Consider the following 26,287-nt stretch of genomic DNA (forward strand, 5'->3'; position numbering starts at 1 on the left):
AAAACACCGCTAAATCGCGGTAAAAATCGCGGCAAAACGAGCGTTTCTAAACGCCGGTTTCAACATGTGTCCAGCAGCGTTTGCATCTGCGTCTCGTGTGCATGAAGCCTAAATGCTACAAAGAAAACTTGATTTAAAATTCCACCACCTACACCCCAGCTATAGAATTAAAAAGAGACAACGTTGTCCATAGTCAATGCAGCTGCTTCATTCAAACCGCTCGTTCATACACATTACACATACATAACCCGTTGGCTGGTATAATGGCCTTGGTAAGTGTGATGACAGCTTACTTCACAACATTTTGAGATGGGAATGAGGGACACCTACTACCAAACGTATGTAGGCATAGGACACTCCTCCTTCCACACCTTAACCACTTGCTTACTGGGAACTTAAACCCCCCTCAGTCCCAGACCAATTTTCAGCTTTGAGCGCTGATGCACTTTGAATGACAATTGCGCGGGCATACAACACTGTACCCAAATGAAATTTTTATCATTTTTTTCCCACAAATAGAGCTTTCTTTTGGTGGTATTTAATAACAGCTCGGAGTTTTATTTTTTGCTAAACAAACAAAAAAAGATGCAAAAAAAAAAAAAATCATGTTTAATAGTTTGTTATAAAATTTTGCAAACGGGTCATTTTTCTTCTTCATTGAAGTGCGCTGATTAGGCGGCACTGATAGGCTGCACTGGTGGGCACTGATAGGCTGCACTGGTGGGCACTGATAGGCTGCACTGGTGGGCACTGATAGGCTGCACTGGTGGGCACTGATAGGCATAGTTAAGGCGGCACTAATAGGCACAGATAAGGCGGCACTGATGGGCAAAGATGGGCACAGATAAGATGGCACGGATGGGTGGCACGGATGGGCACTGATAGGTACCACTGATAGATGGGACTGATGGGCACTGATAGGTGGCACTGATAGGTGGCTCTGATAGGTGGCACTGCTGGGCACTGATGGGCGGCACTGCTGGGCACTGGTAGATGACACTGATGGGCACGGATATGTGGCACTGGGGTGCAGCACCTTTGAGGCAGATTGTGGGCATTGCTGGCTGGCACTGCTGGGTGGCACTGTGGGTGGCACTGCTGGGTGGCACTGTGGGCACTGCTGGGTGGCACTGACGGGGGGGCACTTTCTTTTAATACATGTGGCACTGCAGGGGGCAGGTGGGCACTGGCAGGGGACAGGTGGGCACTAGCAGGGCTGGCCGTGATCGGGACTGATATCCCGATCACGGCCACCGGTGATCGGCTTTTTTTTTTTTCTACTCGCGCTAACAGCGCGAGGAGGAATAATAGCCGATTACCGGCTCCGTTATATCACATGATCAGCTGTCATTGGCTGACAGCTGATCACGTGATAAGGGGTCGGGATCGACCCCTTGCACGGATCGTGATCAGGCGAGTCTCATGGACTCGCCGATCACAGAGCGCGCCGAGCGTGCCCCTCAGGGGGCGCGCAGGCCGCTCGTACACGGGACGACATCAATAGACGTAGTCCCGGCAAAGGAGATCCGCGATGTAGCCGTCATTTGGCTATAGCGCGGATCTCAAGTGGTTAAAGAAGAATTAACCAAAAAAAAAAAAATAGTTAATTAAATCCACAAGGGCTTTTTTTTTACCATTACTATTCATGTATATTGGCTTTAAAAATTTACAAATGCAGCAATTTAGAATTTGGATGAAAGGTTTAGCACTTGGAAACACTTTTTGAAAGATAAAAAGTGCATTTTATATACAACTTTATGGATCAGACTAAAATGAGGGACAAATGAGGAGGAAAGAGGGACAGAGGGACATTGCTCCAGATCAGGGACAGTTGGGAGCTATGGATGAGAAGACCACTGGGTGTAAGACCATCAGGAATTAAGAAAAACTTCCAGGTGAAGGTCATTAAGTTGTTGCCCAGGTCCCAAGTAGGGATGAGCTTCGTGTTCGAGTCGAACGTACGTTCGACTCGAACATTGGCTGTTCGGCCGTTCGGCGAATTCCGAACGTTTTGGCCGTTCGCGTCAAAATTCGAGTGACGCGCGCGCGGACCACAATGCACTGCGTTGGCGCAGTGCATTGCTGCCCGATGATTGGCCAAGCATGCACTGTGACCCCGCATGCTTGGCCAATCGCAGCGCCGGCAGCGAGGAGAGCCATGATTGGCCACAGGCATCCTGCCTGTGGCCAATCATAGCTCAGGCTGTGTAGTGCACGCCCCACACTATATAAGGCCGCCTTTAAGGCGGCCTCCTGTAGTGTGTTACTTTGCATCTGAAGCAGTGGGTGTTCTGTGTACCTTCAACACAGTACACACCAATCGTTTTTGGCTGATTTCCTATCTTGCTGCTGTGTAGTGGTTGTTGTCTGTGCCCTGACTGCAGTATACACCACTATATTCACCTCACCTATATAGCTAGTGATCTAGCTTTAACCACTTAACAACTGCCCATTGCCGATTAACGGCTTCAGGGCGGTTGTTTAACTCAGAGAGGCCGTTAATTAACGGCCTCCCAGAATTCTGCTCTCGCGTGCCCCGAGGTGTGCGCACTCGAGAGCATCCGTGACCGCCGGGTCCATAGGACCCGGCGCATCACGGTAAACGGGCGCTCATAGCGGCCGTTTACCACGTGATTGCTCCGTCAAATGACGGAGTGATCACTTGGAAACAAACCGGCGTCATGTTATGACGCCTGTTCCTCCCTCCCCTTTCTGTACCGATCGGTACAGCGGAGGGGAAAGAGATCGGTGTCAGCAGCAATGTGGGCTGCATCTGCAGTGCCCACATCGCTGCTCACCGAATTTAACCCCTCAATTCCCTGCCAATACTCTGCAATACCAGTGCATACTCTGCAGTACCCTGCCATTACTCTGCAGTACCCCGCCATTACTCTGCAGTGCAGTACCCCGCCATTACTCTGCAGTGCAGTACCCTGCCATTACTCTGCAGTGCAGTACCCTGCCATTACTCTGCAGTACCCCGCCATTACTCTGCAGTACCCCACCATTACTCTGCAGTGCAGTACCCCGCCATTACTCTGCAGTGCAGTACCCTGCCATTACTCTGCAGTACCCCCCATTACTCTGCAGTAACCCCCATTACTCTGCAGTACCCCCCAATACTCTGCAGTACCCGCCATTACTCTGCAGTACCCCCAATACTCTGCAGTACCCTGCTATTACTCTGTAGTACCCCGCCAATACCCCGCCAATACTCTGTAATACCCTGCCATAAATTGCCATACCCAGCCATACTCAGAGATACCCAGCCATACTCGGTGATACCCTGAAATACCCAGCCATAGACGCCCCCCACCCCTCACCGCCCTCCGGTGCTTCTACCAACTCGCCAGTACGATCAAAGCCAGAATCTTTTTTTTATTTTTTATTTCAGGCTTTCCAGCCTAGAGGTGAGATGTGGGGTCATATTGACCCCCCAGATTTCACTGTAAAGAGGACCTGTCACCCCATATTCCTATTACAAGGGATGTTTACATTTCTTGTAATAGGAATAAAAGTGATCAAAAATATATTTTTGGGAAAAAAAATGTCAAACTAAAATAAATAAAGTAAAATGAACAATAAAAAAATAAAATAAAAATTAAAGCGCCCATGTCCCCATGTGCTCGCATGTGCCACACATGTGAGGTATCGCCGAGAATGTTAGAGCGAGAGCAATAATTCTAGTCCTAGACCTCCTCTGCAACTCAAAACATGTAACCAGTAAAAAAATATTTAAAGCGTCGCCTATGGGGATTTTTTAAGTAGCGACGTTTGGCGCCATTCCACGGGCATGTGCAATTTTGAAGAGTGACATGTTTGATATCTATTTACTCAGCATAACTTCATCTTTCACTTTATGCAAACATTGGGCTAACAAGTGGTTAATAATAGAGCTTGCAGTCAGTAGTGTTAGGAGATAGTGCGTGCTGTCTGCGTGCTCTGTACCCAGTACATACCGCTATAATATAGGGCAGGCCCCTACTTTCAAACATCCAACTTACAAACATCTCCTACTTGCAAACGCAAGGAGACAGCAGCAAGTGAGATGAAAAAAGATGGACGACAAAACAAATTATACAGGGGTGATAACCCTTCCCTATGTTTTCCAAAAAGCTTAAAAATAGTTTTTTTGACTGGAGCTATACTTTAAAAATGTACCGGTTGAAAATGACAAACAGATTCAACTTAACACAACAAACCTACACAGTCCCTGTCTTGTTTGCACCGCCTGTATACTGCTGTTCTGAGTATATAGGGCCTGGGGGCCACACGCATTTCCTTTTTTTAATATGGGTACGGGGTTCCCCTTAATATGCGTACAAGACCCAAATAGGCTGGTAATGGGCAGGGAGGGCTACCCATGCCATGTTTCTCAATGATTTTCAACCATATTGCAGGAACCAGATATAACATTAAAACCGCAAGCAGTTTTAAATGGTGTTATTTCCGTTTAATGTAATTTTGTGCAGGGACTGTTCTAAACACGGGAAACACGTGGCACTTCACAGGCATACTACAGACACCCCGGCACCATATTTAAAGGAATATTTCACTTTTTTTTTTTCACTTTAATCGTCATTAAAATCAGTGCTCCCGCCAAAACGGTAGTTTTTAAAACTTTTTTTTGCAGTGACCCATGTCCCCTGAGGCAGGAGGCAGGTCGCCAAACCCTTTTTAGGACACTATCTTGCATATTAGCCGTTAAAATGAGCACTTTCCAATTCGAACGTTCGAGTCCCATAGTCTTCAATGGGGTTCTAACGTTCGTACCGAACGCGGGGGTCGTTCGCAAGTTCTGGTGACACGGGTAGTAGTGTGAGTGTATGTCTCCAAGAGTGACACATGCAAGGAGACAGTGAGTTGGGCAATGGCTGCTCTTGGCATGAATTGCCTCTCACACAGGGTTATTGTCTCCCAGTGGATTCATGATAAAGAGTGAATATTGAGCGAGGGAGCTTGTTTATTAAGTCTGGCACGATCCCAACCCCCCCCCCCCCCCCCCCCAGGGTAAATCCCAAAAACTTGAAAAGCCAGTTCTACTCTGCTCTGTGAAATGGTTTTGCAAAGAGCAGCCCTGATCCTCCTCTTTGAAGGTTCCCCATTGGCGCTCTTGGTCCCTCCCTCCTGCTGGGTTCCCCCAGAGCAAGCAGCTTGCCATTCACACACAGTGAGCGCAGCTTGGCCAGCCTTGCCTTGCCTTGCTCTCTCCTCATTGACTCACTGGCTATGATTGACTGCTCCTGCTGCTGTCTCAGCCAATGAGGAGAGAGCATCCCCAGAGAGCCAAGCTGGATCGCGATGGGGCTCAGGTAAGTATTGGGCTGCACAGAAGGTTGTTTTTTTTACCTTCATGCATAGAGTCTTTAGAAGCACTTTAAGGCTCAGTTCACACTGCTGCGACCCCAAATTTATGGGACATCCAGTGACACTTTTTATTGCGACTTGCTTGCCACTTGATGCAACTTTCACATGACTTTGATGTTTTGCGACTTTTTCCAAATCATAACAATACAGAGCATGACACATATATGATTGAACTGACAAAACCCTGTGAAGTGCAGCCAAAGTCGCATAGATAAAGACAAGGAAGCAACTTCCTTGCAACTTTTGTGATTTTAACATTGCAGTCTATGGACTCATGTCACAAGAAAGATGCAGAAAAAGTAGTGCAGAAGCAAATTATTTTTTTTGTCACTGCAACTTGAGATGCAGAAAATAAGGTTTGAAATGAATATGTTTTGTGTCGCATGTCCCAGCAAGTTGCATGAGAAGTCCCTGAAGTGTGAACCAGGGCTAATAGTAGCAAAAAAAAAAAAAAAAAGCACAGTAATGAAAATACTACATGTTTTATGTTTTTATAAACTGGTACCAATGTAAGGGTAGAAAGCAACATTTTTATCTATTTGCCAGTGATGTTTATTTTTGTGCCATTCTTTAATGCTGGCAGTAAATTAATATCATAGTAACTATTACAATTGGACTGACATATGTTTCTTTGGATCTCCCATCAGGTCATCTCTTGGGTTCTCTTTATCGGTACGCTGAGTTACGTCAAAGTAATGATTGGGGTGATTCTACGCAGCCAGGGTCACAGCGCCCTCGTATGGTGCGGAGCAGTAGTGCAGCTGGGATCCATGATTGGGGCGCTCGTCATGTTCCCAATGGTCAATGTGTATGGATTTTTCAAATCAGCGGATCTTTGCAATATGAACTGTCCTAGCTAAGAATTTTCATAAATTACTTGACATTAAACATACAGATATAAATACCTCTACATGAAAAGCACAGTTAGGAGCACTTCAAGGTATAAATATATTTATCTGTATATATTTGGATTATTTAGTAATGCCCTCTTTAACAATGCGACGCCTCTTCTTAAATTAAGCGTGAACAGTTTTTCGTATTCCTCAGTTTTGAACAAGATGCTCCTAAGTAGTCTACATTTGAGGTAGAAGAAATACTTGAACTATATCTTAGAAGTACAGAGTAACAACATCCTGGTCACCTCTTCCAACAATTAATCCCTGCTTACTAAAATGAAAGGTGTTGCATGACTATGCAGCTGCTTTACTCATCTATTGCTACTCACAATACTTTCTTGGGCCCATGAGGGTTAAAGTACTTCCCAAGCAGTGGCAGTCTGTCCATTAGTGGCATCCGAGCGCCGTCCCCTCTATCCACAGCCGCCACCCCCTCCACCTTCTAGCAATGCGATGCTATGCATCGCCGCCGCCACCACCTATTCATGCTATTGGCTGAAAGGACAGGCAATTATATTGGAAGCCTAGGAGGAGGGGAGGAGACGCACTGCGGAAGCAGGGAGGAGGAGAAGACACAGGACCCTCCTTGATGTCCGCCGCTGCCCAATGCCCGCTGCCTAGATGGGGTAAGTGGACCAACCAGCAGACAGAGAGCGGTGGGAGCGTTGAGGTGCCGTGGAGGGGGGGTGCTTGATTGCCGCCCCCCCCCATAAACAAAAAACCACGAGCTGCCACTGTTTCCAAAGGTGATTTGGATAGGTTCAGGACCTGGATCTGAACCTGCGACCTCTGCAGTGTTAAATGTATTAGCAGATTTAGATATACTAACAAATTGAAGGCAAACTCCAGCTTACACATTATAATCAGTTACAGCAAACAGTTTTTGTTTTTTATTTCCTTTTGAAATAAAAGGTTTTGTATGAATAAATAAAAGCTGATAATTTTAGCGAAAGGATGCGTGTATACTGAGCTCCATCCTGGTATTTGGGAATTCGGGGGTACCTAATTCATTTTTGGGCACAATGAAATGCTTAGAAGTATTTGTTTAGACCCAAATACAGATCATTTGTTTCACTCTATTTTTTCACTCCACAGCTCGTGCATCCAGGGACAGATATGTATATATAGGGGGCACCTTCTGAGTAGACATATAACCATCTGTGGCTTTTAGGCCTCATGCACACGAGACGCAGATGAAACCTCTGTTAAAAAAAAGCTGAAACGCGCGTTTAGAAACGCGTGTTTTGCCGCGTTTGCATGCCGCGTTTAGACGCGTTTGCGTTTAAACGCGTTTATAAAGATAACATCATGTAGACCCTCCCCAAGCTCTCAAAGCATTTTTTTTAACTATTTCTGCTATTTTGATCAGAGTGAGCAGCAGCAGCATAGAGAGCAGTTGTACACTTGCATTTGCCGTGTCACTTGCCACGGCACCTGCCACAAGTTGTGGATTGTCCACTTGCCACGTCACTTGCCACAAGTTGGGGATTGTCCACTTGCCACATCACCTGCCACGTCACCTGCCACAAATTGTGGATTGTCCACTTGCCACGTCACTTGCCACATCACCTGCCACGTCACTTGCCACGAGATGTGGATTGTCCACTTTCCACGTCATCTGCCATGCCACCTGCCACAAGCTGTGGATTGTCCACTTGCCACGTCACCAGCCACATCACCTGCCACAAGTTGTGGATTGTCCACTTGCCACATCACCTGCCACGTCACTTGCCACATCACCTGCCACAAGTTGTGGATTGTCTACTTGCCGCGTCACTTGCCACATCACCTGCCACGTCACTTGCCACGTCACCTGCCACAAGTTGTGGATTGTTCACTTGCCACGTCACCTGCCACGTCACCTGCCACAAGTTGTGGATTGTCCACTTGCCACGTCACTTGCCACAAGCTGTGGGTTGTCCACTTGCCACATCACTTGCCACGTCACCTGCCACGTCACTTGCCACGTCACCTGCCACAAGTTTTGGATTGTCCACTTGCCACGTCACTTGCCACGTCAGCTGCCACGTCACTTGCCACGAGATGTGGATTGTCCACTTTCCACGTCATCTGCCATGCCACCTGCCACAAGCTGTGGATTGTCCACTTGCCACGACACCAGCCACATCACCTGCCACAAGTTGTGGATTGTCCACTTGCCATGTGACTTGCCACATCACCTACCACGTCACTTGCCACATCACCTGCCACAAGTTGTGGATTGTCCACTTGCCACACCACTTTCCACGTCACCTGCCACGTCACTTGCCACATCACCTGCCACGTCACCTGCCACAAGTTGTGGATTGTCCACTTGCCACGTCACTTGCCACATCACCTGCCACGTCACTTGCCACAAGATGTGGATTGTCCACTTTCCACGTCACCTGCCATGCCATCTGCCACAAGTTGTGGATTGTCCACTTACCACGTCACCAGCCACATCACCTGCCACAAGTTGTGGATTGTCCACTTGCCACACCACTTTCCACGTCACCTGCCACGTCACCTGCCACAAGATGTGGATTGTCCACTTGCCACGTCACCAGCCACATCACCTGCCACAAGTTGTGGATTCTCCACTTGCCACGTCCCTTGCCACGTCCCCTGCCACGTCACCTGCCACAAGTGGATTGTCCACTTGCCACATCACTTGCCACATCACCTGCCACAAGTTGTGGATTGTCCACTTGCCACGTCACCTGACACAAGTTGTGGATTGTCCACTCGCCACGTCACTTGCCACATCCCCTGCCACAAGTGGATTGTCCACTTGCCACATCACTTGCCCCATCACCTGCCACAAGTTGTGGATTGTCCACTTGCCACGTCACCTGACACAAGTTGTGGATTGTCCACTCGCCACGTCACTTGCCACATCACCTGCCACAAGTGGATTGTCCACTTGCCACGTCCCCTGCCACAAGTGGATTGTCCACTTGCCACATCACTTGCCACGTCACCTGCCACAAGTTATGGATTGTCCACTTGCCACGTCACATGCCAGTCACCTGCCACAAGTTGTTGATTTTCCACTTGCCACGTCACCTGCCAAGTCACTTGCCGCGTCACCTGCCAGGTCACTTGCCACGTCACCTGCCACAAGTTGTGGATTGTCCACTTTCCACGTCACTTGCCACTTCACCTGCCACGTCACTTGCCACAAGTTGTGGATTGTCCACTTGCCACATCACTTGCCACCTGCCATGTCACTTGCCACAAGTTGTGGATTGTCCACTTGCCACGTCACTTGCCACAAGTTGTGGATTGTCCACTTGCAATTGCAATTGTTTAAAATATTTTTCTAATGGTTTTTCATCATTTGCAATCATTTTTGAGATTTTTAATGTAAAAAAAAAGGTCACCTTTAAAAACGCATATAAACGCAAACGCGGCTAAACGCGGGTGCCGCGTTTAGCCGCGTTTAGCCGCGTTTTGCGTCTGAAACGCAGAAATTTTTGCTTCTGAACGCATTTTTTTGCTTCTGGAAAAATGAGATTAAACGCAACTGCATATAAACGGAAAAAAACGAGACTGTGTGCATGGACACATAGGATAACATTGAATGAGTTCAGGTGCAGTTGAAAAAACTGTCCAACTGCATCTGAACACGCGTTTAACTGCGTCTCGTGTGCATGAGGCCTAAGAGTAAGTAGTCAATTTAGAGGTTAGGATATATAAGGCCACCACTCTGCTTGTAACCATGCCCTGAAGAAGCCACCAGTAGCAGGAGAGGCGAAACATGAAGGCAATTACAGGTGTCTATCCTCCCCTCCATGGCATGCACAGCTGTGTTCACCTCCATCGTATACCTGTCATAGCTTTCAGGTGTACAATTTGAAACGTATACAGAGAGAGGAGTTCCCTTGCTGGACCTGTATGTGGTGAGACCCATTGTAGGGCATAGTGTCTTATACAGCATGTCAGTGATTTACTTCAAAGCTAACTTTACCCCTCACAGCAGATCCATCCACCTGTGGCCACGGAGGGATCTCTCCTCCCCAGTTTGGATCTAGCAGAGAAGACAGGGATTGCAGCTTGTGATATACCTGAAACACCGATTCATTTTGTTATCACAGACATGGATTAGTCTCATTCCTGCTGCACTGGTAATCATCACAGAGCTGTGTATAACAGGGATTGTCCCAGCTATTCATCTTGTGAAGCAGGTAGTTCAATACCCAGTGCTGGTGCAACCAGATCAGGACTGTTCATGCATGCATGAGACTCTATCTTTTTCTAAACTATTTCCATCAGACTGTATTTTTTAGCCTGGTCGGGATTTTTCTGGGCCATTGACGTTTTTTTTGTGTCTTCGGAAGTTATCATTGGCTGGTGGAGGGGAGGACTGGGGATTTTGAGTGGATTTTAGGCGATAGGGTCCCCATTTGGGACACTGGAGTGGGGGGAGGGGCCTTTGGGTGGGAGAGCTGATTAGGGGGTGGGGGAGGGGTTGGGGATGTTTGGGGGATGGGGTCCCCCTCATTGGGTAGCTGACTGATTGGAACAATGGGTTTGTACTGTAATTGTATTTTTGATGTCCAATAAATTATATTTATACCTTTTATATAGGAACCTTTGCTCTATCCTGGTGCATGTTTTTTTAATATATATATATATATATATATACACACACACACAAGCAGGTCACCCTGGCAGAGGATGTGGGCTCACCCAAGGTGCGAGGACTAAGTACTAACCGGTGTTCACCAGCGCTTTTAATTGTGAAGATCAGTTTTGCTGCGTTTTAGTACCAGGTCACAGTCCTCAGGATCATTCCACCAGGTGGAGAGCAAACCAGGGTCCAGTAGCAGATATAGCAGGTAGAGACCAAACAGAATCTTAGTCAGTAAACAAGCAAAAGGTCAGTAACAAGTGGTTCAGATTGGGATCAAGCCGAAGCATAGTCAAGGAACAAGCCAAAGGTCGGTGACAAGTGGTAATGAAGATATGGGTGGCAGCACGAGTGACAAGAGAGAGATATTGGCTGACAATAATCTAGCAAACAGGAAGGGCAAAGGCATGGTTCATGGGAGGAGCAAAGGGTTCATGGTTCAAGAAAAGCAAGACATAAGGCAAGGTTGTCTAAACAATCAGGCAGCGAGCTGTCTAGCATCTCAGGTGGCACAGCATGAAGAGTTATGCCGCGTACACACGACCGTTTTTTCCGTCAGAATAAACTCCGGTGGTCTTTCCGACGGAGTTCCGCTGAAATGCATTTGCGTACACATGATCGAACCAAAGTCCGTATGATGTATGACGGGACTAGAAAAAGAAAGTTCAATAGCCAATAGCTGCTATTGCGTCGTTTTTGGTCCGTCGGAATAGCACACAGACAAACGGTTTTCCCGATAGAAATTGATTCCGTCTGAAAGATTTAAAACATGTTCTATTTCTAGGTCCGTCAGAATTAAAAAAAAAAAAAGTCAGCTGAAGCCCACACACGATCGGAATATCCGATGAAATGATTCGGAAAGTCCGGTCGTGTGTACGTGGCATTACTTCCAAACACAGTAGAGGTCTGGGGTTAAGATCCAGGCCCGGACAACCTGCTTTAAGGTTCCTGCAGAATTGAATGGGAAAGAAGCAGTATTATGAACCAAAAGCCTGTTGACACAGACCCTAGGCGTGGCTCCTGATCCCACCGACCACCCAGTGCTTAAGATGTCCATTTGGCAGGTTAAAAATAATTATTGTTCCAAACATTGTTAAAGGAGAAGTACAGCCAAAGCTTGTTTGGCTGTATTTCTCCTGTGTATCACAGGAGTGCAGTTCGCTTTGTGACCCGTTTTAGCAGACAGCGGGCTGAATTCTGCTGTTTGATGCCACAGAGTCTGCCCAGGCCCGAGCAAGATCATGACAGTGGAGTCAGGATCTGCCCACATGTCTGGACCAGCACCCGGCTTAGCCTCTTAGCAAACAGCCTCCTCGGCTCAGCGCTCCAGTGAGGGGGGGCAGAGCAGAGAGCCAGTGACTGACAGTTACAGTCTCTCTGCTTGGGGAGCTGTGAGATATGAGCGGTCATCAGTGTTTGATCGCTCAGTTCTCAGTGTCGGGGGCGCTGGGGGACAGATGGTGCATCCACCAATGTAAGTATAAGTAATTAAAAAAAAAAAGAAAACCCCATACTTCCCTTTTATGTGGTGGCCACTGAGTCTACCTGTGCTGCAAATCTCATTCTTTGTTTCCTCCATTTACGTATTAACGTATGTATTTACCGTTCCCTCTGTGTCCTTTACAAGTATGTTCATAGTAATGCTGACGCCATACGACAGGGGTTCCTATACCCCAGTGGTCGTCAACTCCCGTCCTCAGGACCCACTAACATTCAAGGTTTGCAAGATAACTGAAATACATCACAGGGGATATAATTTGCTGCTCAGTGATTGCAGTATTCTAGTCTGCATCTCCCCAAGGCAATACATAAGACCTGGCCTGTTAGTGGGCCCTGAGGACAGGGTTCATGACCACTGCTATACCCAACTGGCCATGCAGGCCCCCAAAAGTCTGCAGGAAGCCCTGGCGCCTACTGATACGTACAATGCCAACAGTCTGCCTTAAGCCGCGTACACACGGGCGGACTGTATGGCCTACTTAGTCCGTCATACAATCCGACGGACAGTCCGTCCTACTTTCGAATGAACGGACTTGACCACACACGGATGCACAAACAGTCCGTCGAAAGCTTGCGCGATGACGTGTACAGCACGTACGACGGGACTAGAAATAGGAAGTCCAATACACAGCAATGCACCCTTCCGCCGTGTAAATCCTTTCTGAGCATGCGCCATTCTTAGTCCGTCGAACTAGCCTACTGACCAGCGGATTGTCCGCTGAAACCAAAGTATGACGAACAGAATTTCGAAAAATCCGAAATACTTAGTACGCCAGACTGCACGCTGAAAAAGTCCGCTGAAGCCCAAACACGAGCGGACTGTCCGCTGAAATGTGTTTCGACAGACTAAGTAGGCCATACAGTCCGCCCGTGTGTACGGGGCATTAGACCGCACTAGTGCATAAAGAGGTCCAAAAGTGGTCCTTGAGCTAACACTCAACAATAGCACCATAAAAATGTGGTCAAGCATTGTAAACAGTATTAACGTGGTGCATCCCGCTTTCTTTATGCAGTTTTCTGAAGTTTCCTTGCCTCTATGTTAGCGGAAGGCTGTACACAGAAACGAAGAGGCTGCAAAACGGCAGCGAGAGATGCCTTTGTACAGTGTTTTTTTTTTGCAGCAAGAACCCTTCAAAATCAGATGGCTTTACACTATGCATAAAGCAACAAAGTGAGTGCGTTTAACCGCACAATACTCTTGGCATTCCCGGTCGAGGTAATCATTTTATATTGGATATTATGGCAAGCACAATACAACATCGCCAGCGGCATTGTCACCACAGATCAACCTTCACCTCTGCGTCTTGTGCCAAATAGTCATAAATAAACTGTCTTTGTGCCTCATCTGCTCTGTGTGTCGTTTTCTCATTAAGTAGCTGGCGAACAGACGTTAACCCTCGCAGGGCTGGCAGAAAACATTTGTAATCCTCCGGAGAGAGTGAATCCTAGCCGTCATGATGCAAAGATACAGCTGAGACTCCCGTAGATGAGGTGCCCCGTCTCAGAAATGGGATCAAAGCTGGGGGGGGGGGGGGGGGTGACGATGAGCGGGTCTGTACCTTGTTCTTAATCAGAATATATAGAAGCGCCAGCTGCAGGACTCTGTTTATCAATTACAAGCTGTGGAGAGGCGATATGCAGCGTTCCATGACAATTATCAGCTCCATAATTAAATGCCTCTCTGGGTTGCTGGTTCCCGGCTCGCAGGGCTTTCTGAAGGCAAACACCGCACAGATAATATTACCGCTGGGGAGTATAAGAGAACTCCACTTCTGTCCCTTCATAGCTTTAAATGCGGGAATCTTTTCCCTGATTTGCTATCTAAGATCACCAAACTGCAACATCAGCCAGTGCTGTGCCGATGAAGTGGTAAACATAGACTAGTTACCAAGAGTACAGTCCTATACAGTGTGATTGTAGGGTGTGCGGTGGGGGCAGCTGCTTCCAGGACCATGAGGCCATTGGGCCAAAATATGATTCCTCATTAAATAAGTGGTCTCCAAACTGTGGTCTGGGGGCTGAGTGCTCCTATTTTGCCTTTGGGGCACTGCTCCACCCACTGATATGAGGGACAATTCCTCCAACTGATACGAGACATTCTTCCTCCCAATAATACCACCGATGGGGCACTATTATCCCCTCTGACACCAATGATGGGGCACTATTCCTCCCACTGACACCAATGATGGGGCGCTATTTCTCCCACTGACACCAATGATGGGGTGCTATTTCTCCCACTGACACCAATGATGGGGCACTATTCCTCCCATTGACACCAATTATGGGGCGATATTCCTCCCATTGACACCAATAATCATGGTAGCACTGCTCCTTCCCCTGGCACCAATGATGGGGCACTATTCCTCCCACTGACACCAATGATGGGGCACTATTCCTCCCACTGACACCAATGATGGGGCACTATTCCTCCCACTGACACCAATGATTTGGCACTATTCCTCCCATTGACACAACCATAGTGCACTGCTCCTTCCACTGAAACCAATTGGGCACTATTACCCCCACTGACACCAATGATGGAGCCCTGTTCCTCCCACTGACACCAATTATGGGGCAATATTCCTCCCATTGACACCAATAATCATGGTAGCACTGCTCCTTCCCCTGGCACCAATGATGGGGCACTATTCCTCTCACTGATACCAATGATTTGGCACTATTCCTCCCATTGACACAACCATAGTGCACTGCTCCTTCCACTGAAACCAACAATTGGGCACTATTACCCCCACTGACACCAATGATGGAGCCCTGTTCCTCCCACTGACACTACTGATGAGGCACTGCTCCTTCCACTGACACCAACAATATGGCACTATTCCCCCCACTGACATCAATGATGGGGCACTATTCCTCCCACTGATACCAATGATGGGGCGCTATTCCTCCCATTGACACAACAATAGTGCACTGCTCCTTCCACTGACACCAATGATGGGGCCCTGCTCCTCCCACTGACACTACCTGTGGGACATTGCTCCTCCCAATGACACCAACAACGGGGCACTGCTCTTCCCACTAACATCAACAATGGGGCCCTGCTCCTCCCACTGACACTACAGATAGGGCACTATTCCTCCCACTGACACCAATGATGGACCATTATTCCTCCCACTGACACCAATGATGGGGCCCTGCTCCTCCCACTGACACTACCGATGGGACATTGCTCCTCCCAATGACACCAACAATGGGGCACTGCTCCTCCCACTGACACTACCGATGAGGCACTGCTCCTCCCACTGACACTACCGATGAGGCACTGCTCCTCCCACTGACACTACCAATGAGGCACTGCTCCTCCCACTGACATTACAGATGGGGCACTGCTCCTCCCACTGACATTACAGATGGGGCACTGCTCCTCCCACTGACACCAACGATGGGTTACTGCTTCTCCCACTGGCACCACCTGTGGGACATTATTTCTTCCATCAATACCAATGATAGGGCACTATTCCTCTTTCGACTGACCATAGGCACCATACAATTTTTATGCTCCCACTGACCACCAAACATGAGACATTTTCTACTCACTGTTCGGCCCCCTCTATAGTGTAAAGTACTGTAAACTGGCCCTTAGTTTAGAAAGTTTGGAGTGGCTAGAATCATTAACATAAAATTCTATACAGGAAGAAAATCTGTACAGTATTTCTTTTTACATTTATCTATTTGAGGTGATATTTTATTGAATAAAAAAACATAAATAAAATGAACACCTTGCTGGCTGAACAGGACAGAACAGGACAGTGAATTTTCGTTGGGGGATATAAGAGAAGGCCCTGCAATATTCTTAATATTTACAGTTATTTAAAATGATTAAACACTCTAAATATTTAAAAAAACAAAAAAACAGGGCGATTATATAAAAAAGTGGTAAACAGAGACAGTTAAAAACTGTATTTTATAGTGCTGATGGTTTTAAAAACGAAATACATTTCCAGGGACAAAAAATTTTAAGGGACATCTGGGACCGCCCTTGGAAATCAGGGACAGCTGGCCACTGTGCATATAGATACAAATGCCTCCTTCAGCTAAATTTATTGATGGTGTTGTGCGTTTGTGCACCAATTCTGGCTTCAACCTGCAACTATGCAATTTCATTTCACCAATATGGCCAGACTTTTTTTTTTTTTTTTTTTTTTTTAATCGAACAAATGTTTCCTTGTGTATGACTGACATAACTGACCTCTGATATTTCTCCATGAACTTGGCCACATTGTTTAATTTTTGCAAATTACAAAAGGGAAGTTACTAGGTTAGGTGAGGGACACGCAGAGGTAATGTGAAAATAACAGGAGAATAAAGAGTCATTTAGCACCCTCTGTCCCCCTCCACCAGCCACCAGAGAGCTGCCCTTCCTCCTTTCTATTGTAATGGCCCCCGGATAATGAACTCAAAGACAATAAAATGCTCATTTTGCTCCTCTGTAGCAGTGCAGCAGGCTGCATTGAGATGCAAAGTGCTGTGTGACAATGCCTCTTCCTTGCCTCGGCCTGTCAGATGGATCCTGAGTTGCAGCTGGTCAGGGGGGGGGTTTCTGGCACCACCTGGTCATCGAATGTTCTCATGAGCTCCTGCTTCAGCCTGGAGGGGTGGACAGGCCATTGCTCTCCCATCTGTTCCTGGGCTGCTGTCCTTCATCACCGCCTCCTAACCTGGACTAAGGACGACCAATGTCTGAGAACTGAAATGAACTCTGTGCCTCGGACTGTCTCCTGACCTGTGCCCAGTCACAGAACTTGCTGCACAAAATGATGCAAAAGGTTCAGAAGAACCAGTGATGCTCGATTGGTTTGACCCCGAATGTTACTATGCCTTGGCTTCGGGGACTCCAACTTTCAGCTTTTACTGTTAGGCCTCATTATTTTATTTTTTATTTTATTTCAGGTACTTATATAGCCATAGCTCCCAACTGTCCCTGATTTCGAGGGACTGTCCCTGATTTTGAAGGACTATCCCTCATTTCGAGGGACTGTCCCTGATTTCAAGGGACTGTCCCTGATTTGGTGCAATGTGCCTCTGTCCCTCCTTCCTCCTCATTTGTCCTTCATTTTGGTCTGATCCATATAGTTGTATATAAAATTGACTTTTTATCTTTCAAAAAGTGTTTCCCAGTGCTAAACCTTTCATCCACATTCTAAATGGCTGCATTTGCAAATGCTAAAAGCCAATATAAAGGAAAAGTAGTGGTTAAAAAAAAAGCCCTTGTGGATTTAAAGCGGAGGTCCACCCTAAAGTGGACCTTCCGCTCATTGGAACCCACTTCCGGCGTAGATTCTGCAGAAGGTACGCCCCTTTCCGCAGAATCTACGCCCCTTTCCGAAGGTCCCCCGCTGCCTGCTGGGAAACACACGGATCCCAGCGACAGCGGGGACCATCCTTATTGCGCAGCGCGACTCGCGCATGCGCAGTAGGGAACCGGGAAATGAAGCCGAAAGGCTCCACTTCCTGATTCCCATACCCAAGATGGCGACGGCAGCACCCGAGAGACGATCGAGAGATCGGCTTTCGGGTGCCGACATCGCGGGCGCGCTGGGCGGATAAGTGTCACTATTTTAAAAGTCAGCAGCTGCAGTATTTGTAGCTGCTGGCTTTAAAAAAAAAAAAAAAAACGGCGGACTCCCGCTTTAATTAACCTTTTTTTTTCTTCTTTAAGTGGGTGTGGCGGGGGGGGCGTGTCCTATGCCTACATACGTTTAGTAGTAGGTGTCCCTCATTCCCATCTCAAAATGTTGGCAGGTATATACAAATTGTTGTAATTCCTACACCCTTCACCTGATTTGAATGTAATTACCCTCAAAGCTGAAAGCATATCTTGTTCGTTTCATTTCAAATCTATTGTGGTGGTGTGTAGAGCCAAAAAGATTAGAATTGTGTCAATGTCCCAATATTTATGGACCTGACTGTAAGTATGCAGGTATCTGGGATAAAATTGTCCACATAGACCGTCCTCAACATCATCCCTTCCACTCTGCACTCCAAGAGCGCTTCAAGCCTCGCTTTCAGAATGCTCCACTGCAGGGTAGTCTTCCCAGTCACGATTACAGACTGACAGCGGTGAGAGCCGGCAGTGCGGAGGATGGTCTATGTCAGGGATATGCAATTAGCGGACCTCCAGCTGTTGCAAAACTACAAGTCCCATCATGCCTCTGCCTCTGGGTGTCATGCTTGTGGCTGTCAGAGTCTTGCTCTGCCTCATGAGACTTGTAGTTGTGCAACAGCTGGAGGTCCACTAATTGCATATCCCTGGGTCTACGTGGACAGCGTTACCCCGGATGCCTGCATACTTAGATCTGCCTCTTTTAATCATCAACCATGTGAGTTGCTAAATGTTGTACCTTCATTAAATGTAACCATATTGCTACACTTATGCCACGTACACACGGTTGAATTTTCCGACGGGAAATGTTGGAAGTCCGACCGTGTGTATGCTCCATCGAAGATTTGTTGTCCGACTTTCCACCAATAAATGTTGGCTAGCGGGTTCTCAAATTTCTCAAAACTTTGTTGTCGGGAATTTCCGATCGTGTGTACACAAGTCCGACGCACAAAAGTTCACGCATGCTCGGAATCAAGCAGAAGTAGCCGCACTGGCTATTGAACTTCCTTTTTCTCGGCTCGTCATACGTCTTGTATGGCACCGCGTTTGTAATTGTTGGCCAACATTTGTGTGACCGTGTGCAAGACAAGTTGGAGCCAACATCCTTTGAAACAAAATTCCACGGTTTTGTTGTCGGAAAGTCAGATCGCGCGTACGGGGCATTAGAGGCGCCTCTCTTCTCTTTTATACTCTGTAGCTCCATCTGGAGTTGGCTTCTGATCCCCTTGTGGAGGCTTCCATTTCTTGGATGGACATTTTTATGGTTACACAACCTGGTCAAATCTTTTTATATGGACTATAAAACGGAAGGACTTTTGAATAAATGGTTGTGGAACGAATCATTCGAGTTTCCATTATTTCTAATGCCGCGTACACACGATCGGAATTTCCAGCCAGAAAAAGACAGATGAGAGATTTTCATCGGAAAATGTGACCGTGTGTATGCTCCATCGGAATTTAGCTGCCTGAATTCCCGCCAGCCAAAAATTGATAGCATGTTCTCAATTTTCCCTATGGAAAAACTTTCTATCGGAAATTCCAATCGTGTGTATGCAATTCCTATGTGCAAACACTCACGCATGCTCAGATTAAACTACGAGACGGAAGCTACTGGCTACTAAGTATTGAACTTCCTTTTTCTAGTCCCGTCGTACGTGTTGCACGTCACCGTGTTCTTGGCGGTTGGGATTTGGTGTGACCGTGTGCAGGCAAGACAGCTTGAGCGGAATTCCATCGGAATTCCGTCGGGAAAACCATCAGAGCTTTTTCCGACGAGAACTCCGATCGCGTGTACGTGGCATTATGGGGGAAATTCGCTTTGATATACAAGTGCCTTTCGGATTACAAGCATGCTTCTGGAAACTAATTATGCTCGCAATCAAAGGCTTAAGGCTCGGTTCACACAGGGGGCGACACGACTTGCCGCGCCGCGACCTGACAAGTCGCCCCCGTTCTGTACTACGGAACCGTTCTAAGAGGAGCGACTCGAGTCGCTCCGACTTAGAAAAAAGGTTCCTGTACTACTTTTGGGCGACCTCGGGGCGACTTGCATTGACTTCTATACAGAAGTCATTTGCAAGTCGCCGCTGAGGTCGCGGCGTGGCAAGTCGTGTCGCCCCCTGTGTGAACCGAGCCTTACTGTATTTTGATGTAAAAGTAGCAATCTGGTTTTATCAGACATCTTGCAAGAAGTTCTTTTTTTTCCCCAAAACTGCTTGTTTCAAACAACTGCTTGCTAATGGCTCCTTCCCCATTGCACCACTGCGTCAACACAGGATGCAGCCAATTGGCCCGTTTTGAAAAGTATAAATCAGCACATAAATAATAAAGCAACTGCCATTGTTAGAGAATTTGCGGGATTTAATACGAAATTACTGAGCGGACCGCCAATCCCCTCAGCTCCTCATCATGTGCAACACCTCAATATTGTGCATTGAGTCAGCTTCCTAGAGAGCGTGGAGTCTGCTGACGCAGCAGGCTGTGGTTAATAACTGCGCTCTCCATGTAAGATGGTTCTCCTAGAAGGTGGAAATTAACCAACAACTGCAATATATATATATATATATATATATATATATATATATATATATATATATATATATATATATATAAAGCAGCTCTGGGTTTAGCACAGGTCGAAAAGGATTCGACTGAACCTTGAAAGCTGAGCTTGAATTTATTTCTCCACCGGTCCCAGCAGGCTGCTTCTTGATTTGTAGCAGAAGATGTCCTCTTAAATATCTGCCGGTCTTGGAATAGAAGATCTTTATCTCTTATCGGAGAGTGACAGAACAGAAGGGGCCGCGATGCTACGGTAGCGGCTACGCGGTACGGAACAGATTATGCGGCGGGTGATATCAGTGGAAAACACTGGTGGGAGACCAGTCCTCCCAAAACCTAAAATGTTAATTTGTACCAGCTATCCCTGAACAAAAAAAAAAAAGAAAAAGAAAAAAGAAAAAAAAAGAAAAAATCCCCGCTGTCCATTAGTTAAAGATTCAACTCTTGAATTATCTTTTGTATGCCTGACACACATCGACACACAACCTGGCAGGCTGGTTTCTGTACAATTTGTTCTCATATCTTTTTACAATCGTTCTGTGAAATGATCTACTGCAGAAGGCGGAAACTGCAAAAGATGAGCAATGAAATATTAAAGAAGGAATGGATTACTTTTTTTTTTTTTTATAACTATTATGTTCGCATTTCTAATCACTAGATTGTTGTATTATTCTGACCCAGAGAACTGATACAACACGGGGTTACTCCTTATCGTTGCTGTACGCATACATGCGGCAGCATAAAGTGGGCCTTATTTCATGCTGCAACACTATATTACCAAAAGTATTGGGACACCTCCCTTTATACACACATGAACTTTAATGCCCTCCCAGTCTTAGTCCGTAGGGTTCCGTATTGAGTTGGCCCACCCTTTGCAGCTACAACAACTTCAACTCTTCTGGGAAGGCCGTCCACAAGGTTTAGGAGTGTGTCTATGGGAATGTTTGATCGTTCTTCCAGAAGTGTATTTGTGAGGTCAGGCACTGATGCTGGATGAGAAGGCCTGGCTCGCAGTCTCCGTTCTAATTCATCCCAAAGGTGTTATATCGGGTTGAGGTCAGGACTCTGTGCAGGCCAGTCAAGTTTCTCCACCTCAAACTCGCTCATCCATGTCTTTATGGACCTTGCTTTGTGCACTAGTGTGCAGTCATGTTGGAACAGGAAGCGCCCATCCCCAAACTGTTCCCACAAAGTTGGCAGCATGAAATTGTCCAAAATGTCTTGGTATCTTGGTATGGTGACGCCTTAAGAGTTCCCTTCAGTGGAACTAAGGGGCCAAGCCCAACCCCTGAAAAATAACCCCCCCACCATAATCCCCCTCCACCAAATGGTTTGAACTAGTTAACAAAGGAAGATCCATAAAGACATGGATGAGCGAATTTGGGGTGTAGGAACTTAACTGGCCTGCACAAAGTCCTGACCTCAACCCGATAGAACACAGAGGTGGGTGTCAGTGGGACATTGGATGGTGTCAGTCAGTAGAGCAGTGGATGTGTTAGTAGCACAGTGGACAGTGTCAGTAGGGCAGAGATTGGTGTCAGTAGGACATTGGATGGTGTCAGTAGGGCAGAGGTTGGTGTCAGTAGGACATTGGATGGAGTCAGTAGGGCAGATATTGGTGTCAGTAGGGCATTGGATGGTGTCAGTAGGGCAGAAGTTGGTGTCAGTAGGACATTGGATGGTGTCAGTAGGGCAGAGGTTGGTGTCAGTAGGACATTGGATGGTGTCAGTAGGGCAGAGGTTGGTGTCAGTAGGACATTGGATGGTGTCAGTAGGACATTGGATAGTGTCAGTAGGACAGATATTGGTGTTAGTAGGAAATTGGATGGTGTCAGTAGGGTAGAGGTTGGTGTCAGTAGGACATTGGGTGGTGTCAGTAGGGCAGAGGTTGGTGTCAGTAGGACATTGGATGGTGTCAGTCAGTAGAGCAGTGGATGTGTTAGTAGCACAGTGGACAGTGTCAGTAGGGCAGAGTTTGGTGTCAGTAGGACACTGGATGGTGTCAGTAGGGCAGAGGTTGGTGTCAGTAGGGCAGAGGTTGGTGTCAGTAGGACATTGGATGGAGTCAGTAGGGCAGATATTGGTGTCAGTAGGGCATTGGATGGTGTCAGTAGGGCAGAGGTTGGTGTCAGTAGGACATTGGATGGTGTCAGTAGGGCAGAGGTTGGTGTCAGTAGGACATTGGATGGTGTCAGTAGGGCAGAGGTTGGTGTCAGTAGGACATTGGATGGTGTCAGTAGGACATTGGATAGTGTCAGTAGGGCAGATATTGGTGTTAGTAGGACATTGGATGGTGTCAGTAGGCCAGAGGTTGGTGTCAGTAGGGTAGAGGTTGGTGTCAGTAGGGTAGAGGTTGGTGTCAGTAGGGCAGAGGTTGGTGTCAGTAGGGCAGAGGTTGGTGTCAGTAGGGCAGAGGTTGGAGTCAGTAGAACATTGGATGGTGTCTGTAGGACATTGGATGGTGTCTGTAGGACATTGGATGGTGTTAGTAGGACATTGGATGGTGTTAGTAGGGCAGAGGTTGGTGTCAGTAGGCCAGAGGTTGGTGTCAGTAGGACATTGGATGGTGTCAATAGGGCAGAGGTTGGAGTCAGTAGAACATTGGATGGTGTCAGTAGAACATTGGATGGTGTCTGTAGGACATTGGATGGTGTCTGTAGGACATTGGATGGTGTTAGTAGGGCAGAGGTTGGTGTCAGTAGGACATTGGATGGTGTCAATTAGAGGTCGACCGATATATCGGCCGGCCGATATATCGGCCGATATTTGCCGTTTTTTAAATAATCGGCATCGGCCGATTTGAGCTGATAAAAAGCCGATTTAGAACTACAGCAGGACTTTTCTATTACAGAAGTCATTTCAGTCAGTGTAAGTTGCCTGAGTCGTCATAGCAACCCTTTCCTCCTCTCTGGGCAGACTGCCAAGAAAAGAACTAAATGATACAATGTTTACACTGAATGAATGAAATCATCTCAGTGTGTAGAAGTTCTCAGTTTAACCATTTAAAGACTAAATCTTTTCTGACACTTGTTGCTTACAAGTAAAAATCTTGTATTTTCTGCCAGAAAATCACTTAGACCCCCCAAAAATGATATATATTTTTTTAGCAGAGATCCTAGGGAATAAAATAGCGGTTGTTGCAATATTTTATGTCACACGGCATTTGCACAGAGGTCTTTCAAATGCAATTTTTTTAGGAAAAAAATACACTATTTAAAAAAATAAAAATAAAATAAAAACAGTAAAGTTAGCCCATTTTTTTTTTTCGTCCAAAAGTTTTGACTACCTGTTTTTATTTAATATATAGTTTTTTTTTTTTTTTTTTATCTAAATCATACATACAAGTAAACTGATTGGGGGTTTTGTTTTGTTTAATAAATGTTTAAATGTAAGAAATTTTCTGTATCACTTATGAAGACTGCTTTCACACTGGAGCGGGCAGGCGTTGATGGTAAAACACAAGTTTTAGCGGCTCTTTACCATCATTTTAGCGGTGCTATTTGGCTAGTGGGGCACATATAACCCAGCTAGCAGCCAAGGAAGAGGTTAAATGCGCCCATGAAGCACTGCTGCCAAATCGCATTGCATGCGCTTCGGCAGTGGTGCCCATTCATATCAATGGGCAGGAGTGGTGGAGGAGCAGTATACACCACTCCAAACGTGCTGCTTGCAGGACTTTTTTTTAAGATCCTGCCAGCGCATCGCCTCAGTGTGAAAGCACTCTGTCTTTCACACAGACTGCAGGGGAGCCATTTTACAGGCGCTATTTTTAGCCCAAAAGCGCCTGAAAAACGCCCCAGTGGGAAAGGTGTGTTAGATCAAGGGGGATTAAAAAATAAAAAATAAAAAAGGAAAAAATAAATAAATAAAATAAAATCGGCCTAACATATCGGCCCAAAAAAAATCGGCATCATATATCGGCTATCGGCCGCCATGATTTCTAAATATCGGCATCGGCCAGAGAAAAACCCATATCGGTCGACCTCTAGTGTCAATAGGGCAGTGGACAGTGTCGTGAACGGTGTCAGTAGAGCAGAGATTTCTGTCAGTAGAGAAGTGCATGGTTTCAGTAGTTGTTTATTTTGATTTTGTTTATTTATTTTTTACAATATTATTTTTTATTTCTGGGGGTTGACAAGAAAGATGCACAGGCACCAAGATTTGCATGGCTGTATCATCTCTGAGCTGGAATCTCTGCTCAGGAAGTAGATGGTGACCCTGAATGATGCCTGAACAAAGCTGATGCCTTTCTTCTGGAGAGAAATCAGATAAAAGCATTGAATCTAGTAAACACCTGGAAGTGTTACAGTTACACGTTCCTTAGCGTGGGTGCACTTAGCATGAGAACATATATTGGATTCTAGGTCCCCTGTGCAGGCAAACTCTTGCTGTAACCTTACCTAATATCACATAGTGTGTGCTGTAATGTGCACTCCCCACGTTCTTCACTATCAATAGCTACCCCTGGAGCATTTCTATGACTGAATTTGGTTTTATCTTGAATAGTTCTATAAAAGAGGAAACATAATGCAATTCAGTCAGTATATCAGAGTGCCCAGCGTTACGAGGAAAGGACAAGATGTGCAGCAATTAACCGCATCCAAGGTCAAAGACGAGTGCCTGGGGCTGAGGTATTGCAGGAATATACCAATCTTAATGGGGGGAGGGACAGCATTTTCAAAACACTAAGATACGTTTAGAAAAGTGTCAGCTGAGCTGTGTTTTTATCACTTTTTTGTTTTCCCCCTTTGGTAGCAAATTTATTCAAGCAGATGTAAACCCTCAATGAATGAGACATTTGTTAAATCACAGCGCATTACAATTGCACTTTACAAAAAAAAAATGTTTTTCTCTTTGCTGCATCTCAGTAGTGCTGATCTCCTGCAGTCGACTTGCAGCCGCTTCATACAGTGCCTTGCAAAAGTATTCACCCCCCTTGGCTTTTTACCTATTTTGTTACATTACAGCCTTTAGTTACATTACAGCCTTTAGCGTTTTTTTTTTAATCTGAATTATATGTGATGAATCAGAACACAATAGTCTAATGCAGCGTAGACACGATCGGAATTTTAGTCGGAAAAAAGCTCTGATGGTTTTCCCAACGGAATTTCGCTCAAGCTGTCTTGCATACAGACGGTCACATCAAATTCCGACCGACAAGAACGCGGTGACGTACAACACGTAAGACGGGACTAGAAAAAGGAAGTTCAATAGCCAGTAGCCAATAGCTTCTGTCTCGTTGTTGAATCTGAGCGTGCGTGGGTTTTTGCATGTCGGAATTGCACACACACGAATGGAATTACCGATAGAAACTTTTTCCGTCTGAAAAATTGAGAACAATTCTCTCAATCTTTTGCTGGCGGAAATTCGGCCAGCAAAATTCCGATGGAGCGTACACACGGTCGCATTTTCTGTCGAAAAGCTCTCATCGGTCTTTTGCTGGCCGAAATTCCGACCGTGCGTACGTGGCATAAGTTGGTGAAGTGAAATTGGAAAAATATATACATAAAACTATTTTTCAGAAATAAAAAACGGATAACTGGCATGTGCGTATGTATTCACCCCCTTTGTTATGAAGCCCATAAAAAGCTCTGGTGCAACCAATTACCGTATTTATCGGCGTATAACACGCACTTTTTTGCCCTTAAAATCAGGGAAAAATCGCGGGTGCGTGCCATACGCCGATCCTCCGTGATTTCTGGGCTCTGGGCGGCTTTCAGCCGC

The 26,287-nt window shown here is 46.3% G+C and overlaps 1 protein-coding gene across 4 annotated transcripts in view; it reads left to right on the top strand.

Annotated features, from left to right (window-relative positions):
* Positions 1-7,209, top strand: part of SLC52A3 (solute carrier family 52 member 3) — a 46,787-nt gene extending 39,578 nt beyond the window's left edge. For all 4 annotated transcript variants that reach the window (XM_077460444.1, XM_077460446.1, XM_077460445.1 and 1 more), the window contains one exon: positions 6,015-7,209. In XM_077460444.1, coding sequence (XP_077316570.1) covers positions 6,015-6,227 — 213 coding nt within the window. In that variant the 3' untranslated portion in view covers positions 6,228-7,209. The remainder of the gene's footprint in view (positions 1-6,014) is intronic.
* Positions 7,210-26,287: the final 19,078 nt, after the last annotated feature.

This window comes from Lithobates pipiens, unplaced genomic scaffold (assembly GCF_037356315.1).
Source record: "Lithobates pipiens isolate NorthernLeopardFrog02 unplaced genomic scaffold, aLitPip1_a1.2 Scaffold_28, whole genome shotgun sequence".
Classification (NCBI taxonomy): Eukaryota; Metazoa; Chordata; class Amphibia; order Anura; family Ranidae; genus Lithobates; species Lithobates pipiens.